A 22,198-nucleotide genomic window follows, 5' to 3' on the forward strand; every position below is an offset into this window, starting at 1 on the left:
TCAAAAACATCAAACCTGACAACACTGACGACATCAGCTGCAACAGATGCATGACATTTCGAAGTTTCATATATTCCACTGGTCAGTGCAGAGGCTTTTTATTTTTTTACAAAGCGATCCTAGGGCAAATTTCACATTCTTTTATGTTTTTCGTATGCTTTATTACCAGTTGGAACATTCTTTTGAAAGTATGGTGAAGCTTTGTAGCGTTACTGGGATCATAAATCGTGATATTCCCTTTTAGAGATTGTTTAATTTTGAACATTGAGAGGTAAAACTATCCAGTATTTTACATTAAGACAAACATTAGAGCAAGATCAAGGAAAAGTAAATCTAAATTTCTGTAGTAGATATGTTCTTTGTCATCGTTTTAATCAATGTGCAATTTTAGATTTATCTACGGACCCTATGGGGACGTCCAGACTCTCAGGTTAGGAACCACAACTCTAACTGTCAGGAGTCACTGCCTCATTTTTCAGGATTATACATTAGCACATCATAAATTCTTCCTCCGTTCCCCTCAAGTGTGCCAGCAGAGGCCTCAGTTGCACCACCATAACTCTGTGATCGCGCTTTCTTCTTTACATTCCTCCATTCTCCGCCTGTCACACTCTAATAGAGTTGGCAGTCTGCTGTGAATAGAAATCACTTTGTGTAAACATGCACAGGAAGTGTCTTTCACGTTAAAAAGTGCGCTGACATTTGCCTTCTGGGTCTGAAGAGGAGGAAGACGAAATCTGCTCGGATGTTTCTCTTGGATGACTAAGCGGCGTTCGTGTATGGGGAGGAACTTCACATCCCAGATGGAGAGTGACAGAATCAATTGCGCGTACGTCAATCAGTCACCCCCAGCGCAGAGTGTTTTCTGCTACCGCGTGAGACAAAGCAATTTGAGTTGGAGGGAGTTGTCTACATTTTCTATTTCTTGTTTGTTGTGACACCAGTCTCAGTTTTGGCAGTTTGGATCTGAGTATTTTCTGCAGTTTCCTGCAGACCTTCAGTAAAATGTCGCAGTAGAATTCTCTTCCACAAACTGGTCAAATATGGATGAAATAACATTTCACCACAAACTACTCTAAATTGTTTGTTTATTCTATTCATCTCAATATGTTTGTTATTTATGCTTTTGTAGATTAATACCTCTTGCACTCCAACCCCATTTTGTAGCAAAAACGCCTAAAATGACATACCCAAATTAAAATGACTGTAGCCTCTGAACCGCTCTGACTACATGCATGCATGAGGTCTTGCCAGAAAGAAAACTCCCTGAGGTCAGAAACACTCTAGGTGATACAGAGACAGAGTAATGGGCCTCTGAAGTCAGTAAAAAATTGAAGATTTTGCCTAAAATAAAATAAAAAATGTGTTTTATGATGAATAACTGTCTGTGGCTTCATCTGAGCAGGTAAATGACACTGTGGGGCTGTAGGCACACTATCAATGAACATTTGTTTCAAATTTGAAGAAGACTGCTCAAAGTATGACCATTCTACAGTGTTTTTTCCATGAAAAGATCCAGGCGGAGCTCCAAATAACAAGAGCGTTCACTCGGCTTCAAAACAGTACTATCAATGATCAAACAACACTCAGCCAGCTTCAAACATTGTACCTTATTGAAATCAGGTGTGATTATGATAGCTGATGTTGTTTATGACACAGAAACACCATAAAATATCATCAAATAAAGCCATATGAAACGTGAAAGTTATAATCCCACTTTCTAGACGGTAGATCTCAGCCAAAAATAGTGGTAGGAGTGAGACTTTAAAACAGCTACGTGCCTGCTAACAGCTCCCCATAAGATTGCGAGTAATCCTCTAACTTTTCCCGTCGAAAAACGGCATGACATGACTTGTCACCACTCATCGCGATTTTGGACTGTGTGTGTTTAGGCTGCTCTGGTGTGAAATACATAATAAATAAAATGAAAACAATGTTATTTTTGAAAAGTCGAATCTGTCAATACCAAACATCACATGGTTTGATGACGTAGTGCGCCTGGGAGATACCATTTAACAGAGGAGGGAGGGAGCGAGGACGTCGGCCTCCTGGCGGAGTTAGAGAGGTTAAGATACTGTCAGAGTTTAATTTTTGAAGTGTAAAATTCCAAGAGTTGAAATAAGAGCAGGTACACAAGCATTCACAGTGCTGTATTTCCAAAGCAGCATGTAGTTTTGCCAAAGCTAAACCTGCACATCTTGATTTAAACCAGCTCACTCACAGTTTGCGTTACATAATGACTTAGTTGCACAAACAAGTGTTTTTATATATTTTCTTTGAATTGTTTTCATTGCATTGCCACACAACACTGACATAACTTTGTCACATGTAACAGATGGAATGGGGTTCATTCTGTGGGACGACCTCAAAATACGTGTCATCAAGTTAATTTTCACACTTACAGGAAGGAACATGGTCAGCACTGATGTATAGCAATGTAGCATAATTGACCCTTTGCTAAGTCCCGCCCCTTGGAAGCAGACTGGCCAATCATAGCATAGCATCTGCCAGCTCCAACAAGGGTCCGACAACCACTCGTCTGTTGTCTTTAGAATCTCATGCAGCCATATCAGATTTTCTTCATTTCCAGGCTGGTTTTGTGGATTTCGAGCTAAACATTGAGCCTGGAGCATGTCGTCTATAACTGATAATCATTACCTGGAGAGGTTGGAAGGAGGTGTTTGTTTCATCCCATTTCAAAAACAAAGTCATACGCTGAAATGTGTAAGATTAGCTAGCTAGCTATTGAAGTTATAGCCTGCTGAATGTCACATGCTACTTTTACTTTTTAATGGTCATAACAGTGAATTAAGACACACAGCTGGTTGAATATTGGCAAAGTTTCCCTTTATATTCATGGTCTTCTTTCTTGATTGCCAGTGATGTGGTGGTTCACATTTACACTCTGATCTGTATTCTATTGCCAGGCTTTTTTTCTACCTATCTTAATCTTTTTAACCTGTTTTAGTCGCTGAGTCAGTTTGACATCCTGGAAATATGCTTCAAACACAGACTTTAGACCCCTCTGTCTGCTTCTCTCTGGAATAGCTTTTGTTTTTTAAAAACTTTGAAATAATATGTCTTCAGGGTGTGCAGTTGATTACAGTGTGGGCTCCATGCTAGTTCCAATAGCTTGACGGACCATTATAAAAGTGAGGGGCTTAGCAAAGGGTTGATTGACAATGATCTAAAACAAGCCACCTAAAGCCAAAAACTATTGCTTTTTTGACATATGAATCAGAGCATGTGAGCGGAGCAGAGCTGAGCGGGGAGCGGAAGGATTTTGTGTTGAGCGAGGAGTGGCTGTTTTTTTTAAAAGGTGGAGCGGAGCCTTATCTCTCGCTCCAATTTCGCTCCGGTCGCTCATGCCCCACCCAGAATGCATCTTTGCACCTGCGCACACCCACACTATTTTCTTTCAAAGCTATGGAGTTTACTGTGTACTTCAGAAAAGAAACTGAGAAGAGAAGCAGCGGTACCTTGGAGAACGGTCCCTAACTGCGGGGAGAGGCGAGAGGGCTTCCCTGGAGGTCGGCCGCTTAACCCGGTCCGTCTCCTCTACACTTTGACTTATTTCCACCCTGCCGACAGCGATACCATGGAGAACGGTCCCTAACTGCGGGGAGAGGGGAGAGGGCTTCCCCGGAGAATCTACCAAGCTCATGTTTTATTTGTGAATAGAAGATTACAGGTTAGGGTAATACGACATAGTTTTTTTGAGCGGAGTGGTGAGCGAGTGGAGCGGGATAAAATTTATGATGGAGTGGAGTGGAGTGGAGTGAAGAATGCGCAAAACCAAGCGGAGCGGACGAGCGGCGCAAAGTGACAGGTCTGCGAGCGAGGAGTGGAAATTTTCACCCGCTCCGCTCTGCTCACATGCTCTGATATGAATAGCTACTTGAGGCTTAAAATTGACATCAGAAATAAGCATGTTTACAGTCTAGTACAAAAAAGCAGTTTTGGTCTCTATAGCTAATATCAACATTTACTACAACGATACAAGGGGTGACTTTTTCTGTAATTCACCCATTTCTCTTTTAATAAGGCTTGACATTCTGCATAATTAGGGCATGCTACATTGACTGACAGGCTGTCTGCGTGGCGTCACCACAGTTTATGAGTCAGATCCACCCCTCACAGCTCCACGTTCTCGTCCAAATTTGGCCAATTCTGGCTCAGAAAAATCAAGATGGCGGAAGTCGAAATGCCAAACTCGGGGCTTCAAAATGGGAGTCCACAAACCAATGGGTGAAGTTGTGCTAACTGTGTCCATTATTTCATACAAACAGTAGCTGTAATCACCTTGGATTTGTAATAATAGATTCCAATCGAGATACACAGTCAATGTGTAAATAAACAATACATCTAGAGAAACTTCTGGTAGTGACAAACCCAAAGAGACTCCGACATCCCCCTCAGTTCTACAGAGCGTTTTAGCATCTTTCAGCTTACTGTTTTGGTTTTCAGCCCAAAACTTTACTGTTTTTCTTCACTCTCACTGCTTTCATTATCCTTGTTTCCAGCTGCAGCAGGCAGCCATTTTCAAAGGAAAAGCTCTAATAAATCTACTTAAATCATGACAAACTTAGCGGCTAACAGCTAAAGAGCTAGATGTGTTCTGGAGTTGGTGGAAACCAAAACAGTGCTAAAGGGATCAACTGTTTGCTAACACCTCCTCCATATCAGTTTAATAAGGAAACAGTAGGTCAGTGCTGTGTTAACACAGTTCATCTGACCTCAAGTGGCAAAAAAACCCTCAAAGATTACTAAAGTTTATAATGTGCTGTATTTCTGACCAACTGGTGATGTCGATCTGCACTGTACTACAATACAGCAGTACACCTGGTGGCCAGCCTTAATTTAACACTGTGAGTTTATTCAGGTGACACTTCCTGGCGAGTATTATGGTCCTCTTTGGCTGTAATGACACATTAAGCAAAACATGTTATCATTAATATTCAACAATCTCATGAATGACACCAGAATGACTAGAAACTATGATGGGGTTTGGCTCTGAAAGTAAAGTTTGAGTATTCTTTTGCCTAAGTCAGCAGGTCCTGCAGCACACCTTGAATGTCTTCCACCTGGATGCATTTTAAATGTCCAAATCCAGAGTTAATTCGGTAAGAAATCAGCTCCAGTCGCTCCTCTTTGATGTCTCCCCTCTTTCTGTGTGTGTTCGGTTCAGGATCCAGTGGATTTAAAGCACGAGGCAAGATGTTTGAAGTCAAATCCACCTCTGGGAAGCTGCTCTTCTCCGCCGACGAGCAGGAGGTGGTGGTGGGCGCCGAGAGGCTCCGAGTGATGGGTGAGTGACCAGCTGATGTGTACGGAAACTGACGGGTTGTCAGGATCTAATGTGTGAACTCAAAGCGGATACATCTGGTTACACATACAATGACATTTTGTTTTGCTGACCATGTGCTTTGGTTCATGTTTGGTTATGGTGTGTTTGATATTGGCGTCAAGGTGTTTCAGCTGCTTCTTATCATTGAACTCGCTCTTGCAGTGTGAAAGGCTTAGCTTTAGATTTGAATTTGAAGGGTGCATTTTTTTTTTACCATTATCTTTTTGGAGTTTAAATGTTATTTCATTGTGACTCACAATTGTTTATTAAACCAACTGGAAATTGTCAGTTCACTTATTCCAACTGGAAACGTACATACTATGCACACACACACACACACACACACACACACACACAAACACGCTGTAACTGAGCTGATGTGCTGTGTCAAGCTGACATACAATAAATGCAAAGTAGAATAATGTAATGCTTATATTAACATCATAAGCAGTCAGTGAGGAGAGCAGGGTTCAGATCTGTGCAGGTAGTACTCGTGTGTGAGAGCAGTAAGATGACAACTAGCAAGACAGGATGATTTTTTTAAGCTTTTTTCTGGAGATAGTAAATTAAAGCTCGGGGAAGAGAACGATGGTAGAGAGCTCATATTTGCCAGCAGGAATCAGGGAGGAGGAGGTGACACGTAGTCCTTAGACAGGAGCTAAGACGTGAAGGAGCTGTTCTGATTGCAGTGGTCAGTCTGCAGCAGAGGGTGTAACTGAGCATAGTGAGGGCGAAATTAGTCTGCCTACAGGAAGTGGCAGATTTAAGCTTAATGTTGTCTTCTCATTTCTGTAGTCCATGTATGAACCCCACATGATTGGCATTCATGTGGTTTATGTCATGAGACCACTGGTGATAACGAAAACAGATGCAACTTTGTTCTTTTATTTATTTATTTTGTAATGTGGAAAAAAGGCCAGTAATTTGGTCCTTCTTGAATTCTTTTTTTTTTTTTCTTTTTTCTTCTTTGTGTACGACATTAGCGTACGTCACAGCTTCAGTTCAACTCGGGTGGATTATTCACTGGGGCTCTTCCTGTGTCCACTGTGGACAAAGTTGTCCATATAAAGTGATAATTGTTCAATGAAGACACTGTGGTTCACATGAAACATGCTGAGAATCTCTCTCAAAATGGTGCCCCTTTAAATGCAATGGAATGTTAAGAAGAAGTTGATAACATCTGCTGTTTGGACAGTTGAATACATTATTTTAATGTTTAGCATTTTGCACATTTGGCACCATGTATTAACTTTGCAATTACAAAGCAGGATGCAGAAGATCAGAGTAACAGGCTACTGACCAGTTTTTGCTAAATTAACTTGGGAAAATAACTCTTTTTTTAACATATTGAGCATCCTATTTGTGTGTGTGTGTTCTTCAGTTTAAAGAATATGTTCAGTGATTATGCTGCCAGGTGCAGTGGATAAGTCATGAAAGAAGCGCGTGTTGGTAGGTGGTGCACCTCCCAGTTTTCCTCTTTTAGTTTATGTTTATTTAAGAAGCTTTAAGCTGAGAAAAATCCTATTATCCAACACTGCCTGACACTCTGTGTCCTCATCCTCCAAGTCTTCACTAAAGCTTTATGATGTTAACGCTGAATATACAACCATCAAATGAAAATAGTCTGGATGTTTTGTGCTTTATTTTGTAAATCGTTTTATACTTTTCCCAAAATTGAGTGTGGCATATTTGGCAAAGTTTTGGATCTACAGTGTAATTTAACCCTAAGATCCCCCCGTCCATTCCAATGGACCTTACTTTTCTAAGATGTCTAGACCTATGATTTCTGTCATCTGACTCCACCCAAATGTAATGACTTATTTGATGGGACGTCTATAAGCCAATCACAGTGTTCCACATGATCTAAAGTGGACTGCAGCAGAGCAACACCCCCTTTGTTAACAAGCATGGCCAACCATGAAGCAAGGAGGAAGAGGGCAACACGTTTCAGTCCATTAATCATATTGGTGAAGTACATAATTTGTGTTGAAATAGTTTTAAGGTAAACATGAGATGTTATATTACTTATATATGTCAAAAATCATACCAAAGATTTATATATATAATAAATTATATATTTATATCTCTATCTTATGGGGTGCTGTTTGTAAAGTGGCTCACGCTGAAAATAACATCAACATTTTGCCACATTTAGCTTCAAACAATGTTTAATAAAGTGTTGTGAATTTTTTAACGTCACCTTTTACCACATTTACAACAATATTTGTTAACTTAGAAATATATTAAATAGTTAAATCTAAATATTAAATGTGGCACTTAAATGTTAAATGTTAAATCTAAATATTAAATCTAAATCTAAATCTAAATGTTAAATCTAAATATTAAATCTAAATCTAAATCTAAATGTTAAATCTAAATGCTAAATCTAAATTCATTCATTCATTCATCTTCTAACCGCTTCATCCTCTTGAGGGTTGCGGGGGGGCTGGAGCCTATCCCAGCTGACACTGGGTGAGAGGCAGGGTACACCGTGGACAGGTCGCCAGACTATCACAGGGCTGACACATAGAGACAGACAACCATTCACACTCACATTCACACCTACGGACAATTTAGAGTTATCAGTTAACCTAGTCCCCAATCTGCATGTCTTTGGACTGTGGGAGGAAGCCGGAGTACCCGGAGAGAACCCACGCTGACACGGGGAGAACATGCAAACTCCACTCCACTCCCTGCTAAATATAAATATAAATGTTAAATCTAAATATAAATATAAATATAAATGCTAAATATGAATCTAAATTTTAAATGTTAAATCTAAATGTTCTGGGTGAAACTAAATATTTAGCTAATATGCAAATTCACACTGCCGGTCACCGGCAGTACCAAAATAAAAGCTCGAGATGGTCAGACTGTGTTTATAGAATCAAATAACGAATTAAAACCAACTTATCGGGGGAAGTGAACACTTGAACATACATTAGCGTGATAATAACCTAACCTAAAATAACAAGAAATGTGTTTGGAGAAATTTTATTTGATGTGTACTTTGAGTTGTTAGTGTCCCTTCGGAGGGAATCACATTTAACATTTAGATTTATATTTAGCATTTAGATTTAACATGTAGATTTATATTTATATTTATATTTAATATTTAGATTTAACATTTATATTTATATTTAGCATTTAGATTTAACATTTAGATTTAGATTTAGATTTAATATTTAGATTTAACATTTAGATTTAGATTTAGCATTTAGATTTAGATTTAGATTTAATATTTAGATTTAACATTTAGATTTAGATTTAGCATTTAGATTTAGATTTAGATTTAATATTTAGATTTAGCATTTAGATTTAACATTTAGATTTAGATTTAGATTTAACTATTTAATATATTTCTAAGTTAACAAATATTGCTGTAAATGTGGTAAAAGGTGACGTTAAAAAATTCACAATACTTTTTTAAACATTGTTTGAAGCTAAATGTGGCAAAATGTTGATGTTATTTTCAGCGTGAGACACTTTACAAACGGCACCCCATACTATCTAACATGATTTTCTTGTGATACAATCAGCATATAGTACATCCTATTGATTATTTACACACAATATTAATCTCAGGATGTTTTCCTTTTTTTTTATTTATTTTTTTTTTTTAGTCATGATGATAAATACAATACAAAACAATTATGCAATGTGTTTTAAAGCATCACGTCATTCACTGATATGAGTTAACCATTCATAAAAACAATAATGTTTTTATACAGCACATTTAAAAACAGCTACAGATGGGGCGTCGGTGGCTTAGTGGTAGAGCAGGCGCCCCATGTACAAGGCTGTTGCCGCAGCGGACCGGGTTGGGGTCCAGCCTGTGGCCCTTTGCTGCATGTCATCCCCTCTCTCTCTCTCCCCCCTTCACACTTAACTGTCCTGTCCATTAAGGCAAAAAATGCCCCCCCCCCCAAAAAAAAAAAATAAATAAAAATAAAAACAGCTACAGATGACCAAAGTGTTGTACAAATTAAAAGAATGACACACGGATATATAGCAATATAACAAATATAAAACAGAATAACACCGGTAAGAACAATTTCATACGTAAAAAATATTATAAAATACTAAAATATTAAAACCACTAACAACCAAAGGCCATGCAAAACATGTATGTATAAAGATTTGTCATAAAAGTGTCAATGGAGGAGGGGGAGCATTCAACTGAGAACAGAAGGCTATTCTAGCTCTGGAGCAGCTGACGGTTTTTGTTTTGTTTTGTTTTTTAACTAATTACTAGTCCATACCCATTGAGTGCACAGTTGCCCACGTACAGTTTCACATGGTGTGTGTTTGGGATACAGGTCATAGGAAATTGCAGATTAAATAGTCAACTGAACCCATTCAGAAGAGCAATGTATTCAGACAGAGTTTATGTGAATTTGATGCCACAGCGATCGGTCGCATTTTAGCCATTCTTCTGTTGTTATAGTGACACCCAGTTGCCAATTAGAGTTACATTTCTCCAGTCACCTTGAGGCGTCCTGTTCTACATATCTACCAAGTTAAGTAAAAATCCATATGGCGGTTAGGCCTAGATGGTTTTTTTTCCCGTTAAAGGGTTTTTTTGGGGAGTTTTTCCTTATCCGCTGTGAGGGTCCAAAGGACAGAGGGATGTCGTATGCTGTAAAGCCCTGTGAGGCAAATTTTGATTTGTGATATTGGGCATTATAAATAAAATTGATTGAAATTGATAAGAAATGAGCTCTCTAGCGCCCCCATTTTGTTTGATGGGGTCAATAATGGAGGGGTCCCCTCAGATTATGTGTGGTCATATGCCTACAAAGTTGCGTGGTGGTGGGTGAAACCCTTGAGATGTTATACACCTTTATGTGATGAGCCACGCCCTCCGCAATATTCATTGCCTTATAGAAGCTCAGTTTTAGTAAGTTTTCCAACTTTTGCCAAGAGGGAACTTTAGATATTGGTCCCTAGATTATGTTCACCCAGTTTCATGCATATCGCTCAAACTTCCTAGGAAGAGATCCATTTGAAGTGTTTTTCAAAAAATTCAAAATGGCAGAAAATCTATATAAGCGGAGGTTATGGGTTCTTGAGGCAAATGTGTTCCTCATGAGGAGAGGCATCTCTGTGCAAAGTTTCATGTCTCTACGACATACGGGGCATGAGATATGCCCATTCAAAGTTTGACATTTCACTGGGTTGCTATAGCGCCCCCCTTTGGCCAATTGATGTAATATTGCTTCATTGGCATCCTCCCATGACCCTCTACCACTGTGCCAAATTTCACATGGATTGACCAAGTCAGTGAGGAGAAAAACAAGGAACACACACACAGACAGAGTTTTTGCCATTATATAGTAAGATTAAATTAATTGGGTTTTGTACAGGCTTGAATAAAGTTATTTTGGTTTGAACAATGTTTTCCTGTGCAGCATGAGCGCTTTAAACTGTTTTAAAATGTTTTAAACTTATATCAGAGAGTTATGATGTCATGATTTCAGAAATTATTAAGTTAGCATCCAACATTGACAAGATATTTTCATCCTTTAAATACATTTTGATGCAAAATTTCCAGGTTATGAGCTCTGGAAAATATTATTGTATCTGCATCTATTTATTGCTAATACTAATATTTATGGGAATTCTGTGTAGAATCTGTGTAAGCAAATGTAGTTGCAGCGACCCTTGACTACCACAATGAAATTATACTGAAAAGAATAAGGTGATATTGATACCATGGAAGATATGATCTTACAATATATATTTCAGTGCCTCACCACTTGATGCAGACGTCAGGGATTTCAAAGATGAGAAATACCAGTAAAGACTTTCTCCAGACTTACAACTCTCTGTATTAATTAGGTTTAAAGAAATCAGCCGACCATGCTGCGCGAGGACAGATTTAATCATCGCTTATTTCTTATTATTCTGTACACTCACTCATACAGCAGGATAATGAGGAGGGAACTAAAATAACTTGCAGTGAGCATAATTAAGATATAAATTAGAGAATCTGCTGGATGTTAAGCCCTGGCCAAATAACACACATGTTTTTCTGAAGTTTTGATGTCTTTGATTCACAGTTGATCTCTTTTTCATTTTTCTTACATCCTTTTCCTTCATCCTTTCTAATTCCTTGTTTCTTTAATTTCTTCCTCTCCTCCCTCCCACTTAAAAAAGTATTTTCTGCGTCTGGTTCCGGTTTCCTCTTGAACATCACTCACCATTATACTTCCATCTGCCATCATTCACCATCACTCATCCACCCGCCCACCCATTCATCAATCCATCCATTCAGTCTCATTAATAGATAAACAGATATTTGAAGTGTCTTCCTCTTGACTGGGCCGCACATTTCCACTTAAGAGCTCCCATGGGTGCACTATCTCTCTCTCTCCACCGCTGACTTTCTCTCCCTGACACACACCTTTCAGAGCCCTCTGTGTGAGCAATCACTCTTCATCCTCATCTACATTCATTTACATCCTTTCCAGCCTCACTGAGTCAGAGTTCATTACTGTCACCCACCTCAGCAAAGTGCTGCTCTTAACAGAGGGAGACGCAGATGGAGGGTGGTGGAGGAGGGCAGGGAGGGACTCGTAAGGACAGGTAGCATTGCAAGTTGTCTAATAGAAGGGAGTTGTTTCTGACGCAGTATTTATTTCAAAGTCAAAACTATTTAGAAAATTCACCCGTCACTGTCTATTTAGACTCGGCATCAAACTTTTAACATCCACAACATTCTGACATCAATAAACACAACAAGCTTATGTTTACCCAACCGACTGCTGTGATCGCTGTTGCGTGATGTTCACACAGGCACTTGTGGCTCAACTTTGATTTCCAGCTTGAAACTGGAATAGCACAGAAAAGGGTTTTAGAAGATCTCTTGATGTCAGTCAGTCTGAGCCAATGAAGACAGGCAGAAGACTTTAAACAAGACTTACAGGACCAAACAAGTATTGATAAAACAAACAACCAATTAATTATCTTACTTAATTATTATAACTAACTATTCATGGAGCTTTACCAGTAAAGGGGTGAAAACCCTTGTCCTGAGTGTGGCACTAGAGTAAAGCTCAAAACGAAAATGGTTCATCCTCTGGGGAGCACTGGTCACAGTCGATGTTGACGTTCATGGAGGACATGAGACATCTGAAACCTCATAAGTAATGGCATAAAGCTGTAAGGTTAATCCTGATTGGAGTGCATATAGAAAAATAGGCATCACCAAAATGACAGTGGTTCATTCTCTGGGGGTCATGAATATCCACAGCAAATTCAATGGAAATCCAGCCAGAGGTTTTTGACATAACTTGTCATAAAACGACAAGTGCTTGTCAAAGTTTAGGCTCAAAAACAAATGACTAAGAGACAATGCTGTAGTCATTATTCAAACATAATAATTTTTTAAACATTACTCATTTCTTTTAAAATAAGTATTGCATTACTTTGCTTAATTACTCCCTGTAGAAAGTAATCTGGTACACTACTCATTGCATGACTTTTGTGTTACTCCAAATTGATCACCCAAGAAGCATTGTCACGTAAATGCAAGTTAACAATAATATAACTTTAAAGCTTACATATGCCTGCATATCAACACAGAACAAGACACAGGGGAATAAATAAAGCACTGCAGTAGACTTTAACTGCCTCAAAATGAAACCATATTGATAAACTCTCTACCAAGTAGGTGATATTCCCTCCCCCTCTGCATCAGATTTTGCAGCCTGCATCACAATTAGGTTATTTGCATCACTATCATTATTAGGTTATATATGCCTTCACCATGGAAACACTGTGGTGTATTCATTTCATTTTTATTTTGTACCAACACAAAATATAATGTTTTTTTGTATTTTTCACTTTCTTTTTTCCAACACAGAACATTAATTTCAACTTTCAAATTACAACAATATTTAGCAAGTAGAACCAGACGTGCTTTCTGGCCACCAGGTGGCGCTATTCTCACCGTCTTAATTGCTGCTGAGGCTGAGTGTATCATCTGTTCCTTGTCCCATTATCCACCTTCCCTGAAAATTTCATCAAAATCCTTTCATAACTTTTTGAGTTATTTTGCAGACAAACAAACAGACAAACAGACAAACAGACCAACGCTGGCGAAAACATAACCTCCGTGGCGGAGGTAATAAAAGAGGTCGGCCTTCCCAACCTATTAATGGCCTGAAATGGGAACTGCCCATTGGTTCGACATCCCATTGTTCCGACCATATTAAACTCACTGTTCCTAAGTCCATTCCGAAATCATCATGATGCCCTGTGGTTAAGGTCTGGTTAGGTTTAGGCACAAAAACCACTTGGTTAGGGTCAGGAAAAGATCATGGTGTGGGTTAAAATGAAAAAGTAAGTGGCAAACACATAAGCCGTGAGCCTGCTCCGCCTCAAGCCGGTCGCGGCACACCATACGCCCGCCGCGAGCCGTTCAGCACCGCGGACAGTCGGACTAATGGGATGTCGAACCAATGGGCTGTCGAACCAATGACATGGACCCCCTGAAACTATATATAACTAGGCCTAAATAAAATAATATGAGATTTGCCTTCCTTACGCCCTTAGATGATGTCAGAATGAAAAGGGAAAAACGCATATTTAAATGGTATATGAAGAGCGTTTAACGAGCCAAACACACTCAAACAAACTTGATCACCCGCTCACCAAACCATGGCTTTATAGTTGACTGGTCTAGCTTATGTGACGTGTTTATCACTAAAGCAGCGGTTATACCTCAGAAGGAGGAGGTAATCTAATTGTTTGTCACATAACCTGTTCCTCCTTGGAGTCTCTGTTGTCGGCACGTTTGATTTTTGTATTTATTTATTTTTTCATCTGCCATTATGCAGATAATTGGAGAACCTATGTAATGCAAGTAACTGCATTATTGTTTGATAAGTAACTAATATTATTATGGAATTTAGAGCAGTAATGTGTTACATTATAGACAAGTGTTATGTGATTACAGTAACACGTTACTTTGTTTTAAACAAGTCAACTTTGTAATGCGTTACACCAGCACTGCTAAGGAAAAACCATGGCTTGGGTCATGGTTGGGTGCCCTTTGCAGTTGAGAGTATTAGCTACTAAGTTATGGAATAGTGGTCATGGTTGAATGAAACCACTGTTTGAGCGCAGTCTCCCATATTTATTCCAAAAGAACCATATTGACACTTTGTAATTTTAAACAGTGACATCAGTAAGGGCCCAATCACATTATATTGCTGCCAGGCAACCACCCCATCACCTCCTTATCCTAACCTTCCTGTGTAATCAATCTACCATTGTATTTCATTGTATTTATTTTCACAGTAATTAGCCTGGAAATCCAGACTCAAATCTAGAAAGATTTAGAGTCTGGCCCTCACCGATACACCCTTCCTACCCAAGGGGCGGCACTAACTGAGGCATATTAAATGCCGCCGCACGCAATTGGATAGCACGATGGCCAATCAGAGGAAAAAACAAGGTGTCGTATTCATTGCAGTTAGCCCCATTTGTTTGCTGACCAGTGGGGCTAACTGATATTTTAGGCTTTTGCCGTATCCTGTCTTTAAAACGGCAAAAACGTGCTTCCTGGAAGCGAAGGCTTCTAGGGCAAAGAAAAAGATAAGTGTAGTTGGCCTAGCGTTTCTTCCAGAGCTAAATTGAATGGACGCGGTCCTTTGGCAGCTGCCATCTTGGCTGTTTACTTTCCGACTCTTACGGCGCAGCGCTGTCCTCATCATGTTACGCCCGCCCAGAGCCCGCCTCTGTCAGATAGACTGATCTGATTGGTCCAATGGTGATTCACCGAGCTCTGCTCGCCGGGGCCAGATCCCCGTGCAGAGCAAATTCTAATTTGCTATGGGCGGGGCATCTGGATTTCCAGGTTAGTAATTAATTAGTAGCTAGTTACTAAAATGGACAGGCGGAGGCTACTTGCTGTAGCTCTAATTGGGGGTGAGAGGCTGTCAGCGAATAGTTTGATGAGCATAAGGAAACAGAGATCTGTGTGGGTACATGAGACCCTAAAAAAGAGGGAGGATCACGGGGTATACCACATGTTGGTCCAGGAGCTTCGCCTCCATGATTGCCATTTCAAGTACTGCACATATTTGCTTCCACACCTGCTGTTTCCTATTGAGATCGTGGTAACTGCGGTTTGTAAAGTCGTATAGCTCTGGTTATCCAGCAGTCGCTACCACCAGTTTCTCCTCCACTGTCGTGTCGTGACCACCACAGAAGGCTCGCCTCTCAAATCATCTGATTGGACAATGGGAAAAAAACTGAGATGACGTGGAGCGCTTTTCCACTATGAGTTGAAGTTTGTTCCCCTTAAGTTTAGAGTGCTCTGGCAACAACGCCACACCTCTAGAGCGCAGAAACGCAAGGCGTGTCACAGTGCAAAAACAGCAAGCTACAGGCAATAAAAACAATTACAGAGAGCAGTCCCCAGCTGCTAAAACGCGTTCTGTGTGATCAGGGACATACAAGTTTCAGTTCACAGTGACTAATCGAGGGGCCTAAATCTGCAATAAACCTTTTGTACATTTTCTAAAATAATATTTACACACATAACTCCCAGTTTAACAAAAAGGAACAGTAAGTCCTGTGTAGACCTTTAGTCTAAAGTCATCTTTGTGGTCTATTTCAATCAGTGGTATCAAAAGTAATTCAGCAAAACAGCTCACACTTAATTGGAGAGCTTTCAGAGGAGAACATTTACTATGTAAGTCAGGTTTTATTCTCTGTTGAACTGGGACTCAGATTAAAACATACGTAGTTGCCTTTGTAATTATGTTGTCATATTTTTAGCCATTTGACTCTGCTGAATATTAAACTGACTGCAGGTTTGGCTCTCTTCTTTTAATTAATACAATACAAGAGCCATTCATACAAATCATGTGTATAGGCTGTGCCCTCTGGAGACAGACATGACAGAACTGGAAAGAAAAAAAAAAGAGTCGAATTCAGTGTTTCAGAGCGCTTCAGTCAGTTGTGGTTACAACACTAAAAAGCCTTTGGGAGCAGGTGTAGGGAGAGAGTCAGAGCAGAAACACAGAGGGAGAGAGTGCCAATGATTTGCCAATTACTCCATTTATCTCCACAGCCGTTTGATGAGGCTGCTCAGGGCTACGAGGCTAATCAAACACCTTGGCAACCGCTGCCTCAGCAGACAGCGACGGGCCTTTGAGTTCCCAAAAGGTTTCTGTTGTAGGAAAAGTTTCTGTGTGTGCACCTGAGTGTATATTCGTGTCTCTGATTATTCTATTATAATGTATCTGCATGTGTCTTTGTCTTTGAAGCTGATGAGAAGTGTCTCATCTCTAAATAGCTGCAGCAGGTTTTCATTTGAATATTTTCAATATAGCTGCCAGTACAAGGTTCAGTCATTGACATTCCACAAAGCAGGGTTGCACAACAAAATGCTTTATGCAACATAAGAGAGAAACACAACAAAACAGAAAGATTCAGATACCTCAATTCCAGTGCAAAATCCATAACAATATTTTTCTCTTTTTTTATACTTAACAAAATAAGCCATAGTTCTTTAATTCACACGTGTTTAATTTTGGCTTAATACCACACAAGAAATTGGACAGACAAGTCCAGACCAAAGCAAAACAAAGTCTTTAAAATGACTAATTGTAACTGAAATATTATTACAATTGAAATATTATGTATTTGATCAAAAGCTATAACCAAATAATTGAAGAATATTCCCAAGCATTTAGTACCAGATGTATGTACAGTACAGGCCAAAAGTTTGGACACACCTTCTCATTCAATGCGTTTTCTTTATTTTCATGACCATTTACATTGTAGATTCTCACTGAAGGCATCAAAACTATGAATGAACACGTGGAGTTATGTACTTAACAAAAAAAGGTGAAATAACTGAAAACATGTTTTATATTCTAGTTTCTTCAAAATAGCCACCCTTTGCTCTGATTACTGCTTTGCACACTCTTGGCATTCTCTCCATGAGCTTCAAGAGGTAGTCACCTGAAATGGTTTCCACTTCACAGGTGTGCCTTATCAGGGTTAATTAGTGGAATTTCTTGCTTTATCAATGGGGTTGGGACCATCAGTTGTGTTGTGCAGAAGTCAGGTTAATACACAGCCGACAGCCCTATTGGACAACTGTTAAAATTCATATTATGGCAAGAACCAATCAGCTAACTAAAGAAAAACGAGTGGCCATCATTACTTTAAGAAATGAAGGTCAGTCAGTCCGGAAAATTGCAAAAACTTTAAATGTGTCCCCAAGTGAAGTCGCAAAAACCATCAAGCGCTACAACCAAACTGGCACACATGAGGACCGACCCAGGAAAGGAAGACCAAGAGTCACCTCTGCTTCTGAGGATAAGTTCATCCGAGTCACCAGCCTCAGAAATCGCAAGTTAACAGCAGCTCAGATCAGAGACCAGATGAATGCCACACAGAGTTCTAGCAGCAGACCCATCTCTAGAACAACTGTTAAGAGGAGACTGCGCAAATCAGGCCTTCATGGTCAAATAGCTGCTAGGAAACCACTGCTAAGGAGAGGCAACAAGCAGAAGAGATTTGTTTGGGCCAAGAAACACAAGGAATGGACATTAGACCCGTGGAAATCTGTGCTTTGGTCTGATGAGTCCAAATTTGAGATCTTTGGTTCCAACCGCCGTGTCTTTGTGAGACGCAGAAAAGGTGAACGGATGGATTCCACATGCCTGGTTCCCACTGTGAAGCATGGAGGAGGAGGTGTGATGGTGTGGGGGTGTTTTGCTGGTGACACTGTTGGGGATTTATTCAAAATTGAAGGCACACTGAACCAGCATAGCTACCACAGCATCCTGCAGCGACATGCCATCCCATCCGGTTTGCGTTTAGTTAGACGATCATTTATTTTTCAACACGACAATGACCCCAAACACACCTCCAGGTTGTGTAAGGATTATTTGACCAAGAAGGAGAGTGATGGAGTGCTGCGGCAGATGACCTGGCCTCCACAGTCACCGGACCTGAACCCAATCGAGATGGTTTGGGGTGAGCTGGACCGCAGAGTGAAGGCAAAGGGGCCAACAAGTGCTAAACACCTCTGGGAACTCCTTCAAGACTGTTGGAAAACCATTTCAGGTGACTACCTCTTGAAGCTCATGGAGAGAATGCCAAGAGTGTGCAAAGCAGTAATCAGAGCAAAGGGTGGCTATTTTGAAGAAACTAGAATATAAAACATGTTTTCAGTTATTTCACCTTTTTTTGTTAAGTACATAACTCCACATGTGTTCATTCATAGTTTTGATGCCTTCAGTGAGAATCTACAATGTAAATAGTCATGAAAATAAAGAAAACGCATTGAATGAGGAGGTGTGTCCAAACTTTTGGCCTGTACTGTACGTCATGTTTCAGTCATGGACTGTATAAAATAATACATGTAGCTACCGTGACATCATCCATTGGTTTGTGAACCGCTGTTTTCAAGCCCTGAGTTTAGCATTTCATTTGTCGCCATTTTGTGTGGGTTTTTTTGGAACCAAAGGTGACCAAATTTGGATGAAAGGGTGGAGCTGTAGAGAAATGAGGGGTGGATCTGGTTTATATAAACTGTAGCAACGTCTTGCAGACGTCCTATCACTCAAATGGCTCCACACTTAGAAATGTGCAACTTTAAACCTCATTATAATGTTAAGGGGTGAGTCATAATAAAATGAACCCTCTGTATAGCTGCAGTGAATGTTGAAATTAGCTATAGAGACCAAATCTGTATTTTGTACTAGGCTGTAAACAAGTTTATTTCTGCTATAAAGTTGGGCATTTTAACATGAGTGCTATAATCCAGAAACGAGTTAGCATTTTAGCACTCCTGCTTCCATTGTCTTCGAGTCAGTGTTTTTTTTTAATGGGTTTTTGGTTAGATATCTGAAATAAGGTCTTTGGTTAACACAAGCTTGAGAGATTTTCATGTTTTGTTCTGTGACATAAAATACAGCAGTAAATACCCCATCCGTACATTTTTAAGCCTTAACATTTCTTTAAAACAACAGTTGCTAACAAGTGGCTAAATAAAACTACAGAACATCATGTAGAACATATATTGCCAATAATGTTGTAGTAACAACGTTGAAGTCATGTGACTGTGGTGGTGTTGTTGTTTTATAGCCTAACGTTAGCTTTTTACTTGTCGATTGCATTTTAGCTTCAAAAATCCTAAAAGTGGTGTTTATTTGTGATGCTTATCTTGCTGAGTAAAAATGTTTAAGTATTATAAAGTTTTGTTTCCAACAGAGCTTTTCATCTCCAGACATCTAAAATCCAATGGAAAAATACCTTTTGCTTTTTGGCGATGTTAACTTCCGAGTTGGCCTACAAATAAACGTTATCCCCGCACCACTCTGTTGCGGTTTGTTGTATAGGTACATGACTTAATGCTCCTACACAAATGATTTGTCTCTTAAGTTCAAAAGCTTTGAGTGAAATAGGTGTCTAAATGAATGCTTTGTGTATGCATTTGCAGTCGGCATTTATCTGTGCATGTGCTCCTGTCCGTCCAACACACAGGAGTGAAACAGCAGCTCCTAATGCCCAGATCAGACCTGAGGACGAGCTGTTATCTGTCCTCTCGTCCCTTTGACATATGAAGGGACTGTAGAGGCTTCTAAAGCTGCCACATGTCATTACCAGGTCCTTCCTTCCCAACCAATAAAATGCATAATTATTCCCAGCATATAACTTTAACTGGCCTGGCTGAGGTCATTGGAAATCCATGATACTGCTATCATTGGCTTCATTATGGCCTCTACAGCTATTCACAGTCCAGTCAGACACGCCGACTGGCTCCCAGCAGACAGACAGTAAATGAGAACACACTAACAGGGGGATATGATGATCAGCTGGGTCAAATCATGGATAAAAAACTTTCTTTATGGTTTGTTTCAGACACTTCGGCTGCAGATAGGTTTGTTACATGTGAGAATGAGCTGTAACACACACAGATTGCATGTAGGTACGATGTTATTTAGAAAAACTGATTTGTTAAGACTGAAAAGCAACAACTCCCTTTTTTATCTCCTGACATTATGATCTAATTTCTGCTTTAAACCCCTCTCAAAAAGTATATAATTCTGATGGAAAATACAATGCCACACCCTTTTTAATATAATGTATGTAATATTTAACGTATTTTTCAAGATGATAGATTTATTTAGACTGCAGTACATGTTTAAAAAAAAATTGCAAAACATATGGGTTAAAGTTTCTTTAACCATCCATCCAGGAGCTTGATGTGATTTTGTTTGTAGGAATGTGTCCAAAAATGTTACTTTATGCGTTTGTCAAGTCCCATCGATGTAAGTTCAGTAAAAGCCTGAAGGGCAGCAGCTTTGTACAGTAGCAGAGGTTTGTAAGTCACTGGGTCAGCTGATATTCCCTCCACATATTTTCCTGCACCCGCTCAGGCCAGCCTCAAATCAAACTCCAGTTCCAAAATAAGCACTGCTCACTCATGCGATGTGTTCATGCTGTTTTCCCCTCAGAGCTCAGGAGAAAACTGCTGAGCAGCCGACTGGACTGATAAATACAGTATACAGCTTATAGCCGAGAGTGGACAAGGCCAGAGGTATTTAAACTTTTACAGGCAGAGAGCCCACAGGGAGAAATACAGGAGTCACCTTGGTGCTCAGGATCAGAGTCATGTTAACATCCCCTGCTTTGGAGAGAAGCAGCGGGAGGAAAGCAGGCGGTGACTTATACAACACGGAATTGTTTTGGATGAACATATCTGGATTGATATGGTTACTTACTGGGCTGTGTGGGGACTAAAATGTGTTGTGGAGGGGAGGTGGAGTGGTTGGTCAGGTGTACTAAACTCTTGACACCTTAGAGCAGAGTTTGTGTCTTGTCTTTTGCTGCGAGGCAACATTAACGCTGTCATTATTCAACCACAATCGTTCTTTAACCTTAACTAAGAGTTGCCTAAACATCATCAAAGCAGATGTTAAATCTGGGGTAGACAGTTTTATTTTGGTGTCAATGGGCAAAAAGCCCTCAATAACCTTTCAGCAGATCGTTATCCAAGTGGTCTGAGAGAAACACTAGACTTCAGCGCCTCTGCTTGGCTCTGTTTTCAGGCTTTAGAAAATATAGCACATGATAGAAAACTTTGACCAATCACAGATTAATTCAGGCAGAGGGTGTTCCTATTGTCATAAAATGCAGATGGGCGTGTTCATCCCAGATGCTGAAAACTTGGTTCAATGGCGGGAAGTTAATTGCTCTTCCAGCATTTGCAATAAGTGCCTAGACTGTAAAACAATCCAAAAAAGGAAGATGAATTAAATCAAAAAGTGAGTCTAGCAGAGAGTCTGACACTAAGTGAAATAAAACATGTCAGTATTAGCGAAGCGTTTCAAAACTGGAGAGAAAATGTTGCTAATACTTAAGCCTTGTGCTTATTGTAGACAAAGACTTATGGCTGTGGCTAATTCAAGCTCACGTTTATGTAGCAAGCTAGAGCCTAGAATCACAGTATGATACTAGAGCTTTACAGGCACAGACCTCCAGCTATGGCAACTCAAATTCAGCCAGTGCAAAACCTAATTGCCCAGGGGTCTGACCCCTAAACCAATCTGACTCCTACCAGATCAGCAAACTTTCTGTTGCTGCCATTACATAGTTTAGACCTAACACTGCCTCTGGCCACCAGCCCACAGGGTTTGTGTTGCATGAATTCAATTTGCCACAGTCACTGACTGAAGGTCCATTTCTGGAGTTTCTGCCTGCTCTCCACCCAGCAAAGTAGTCAACAGTGGGAGTTCCAGGCAACCTGTAACTCGTGTTTTTACAACCTTCTACCCGTTATAGTGCACTGGAACAGCAGTCAAACCCGTAACTTAC

The 22,198-nt window shown here is 39.9% G+C and overlaps 1 protein-coding gene across 3 annotated transcripts in view; it reads left to right on the top strand.

Annotated features, from left to right (window-relative positions):
• The window catches only part of sgcd (sarcoglycan, delta (dystrophin-associated glycoprotein)), a 472,390-nt gene that overhangs the window by 351,652 nt on the left and 98,540 nt on the right, over positions 1–22,198 (top strand). For all 3 annotated transcript variants that reach the window (XM_033634701.2, XM_078172632.1, XM_033634692.2), the window contains one exon: positions 5,189–5,308. In XM_033634701.2, coding sequence (XP_033490592.1) covers positions 5,189–5,308 — 120 coding nt within the window. The remainder of the gene's footprint in view (positions 1–5,188; positions 5,309–22,198) is intronic.

The sequence above is a fragment of the Epinephelus lanceolatus genome, chromosome 11, assembly GCF_041903045.1.
Source record: "Epinephelus lanceolatus isolate andai-2023 chromosome 11, ASM4190304v1, whole genome shotgun sequence".
In the NCBI taxonomy this organism is placed as follows: domain Eukaryota; kingdom Metazoa; phylum Chordata; class Actinopteri; order Perciformes; family Serranidae; genus Epinephelus; species Epinephelus lanceolatus.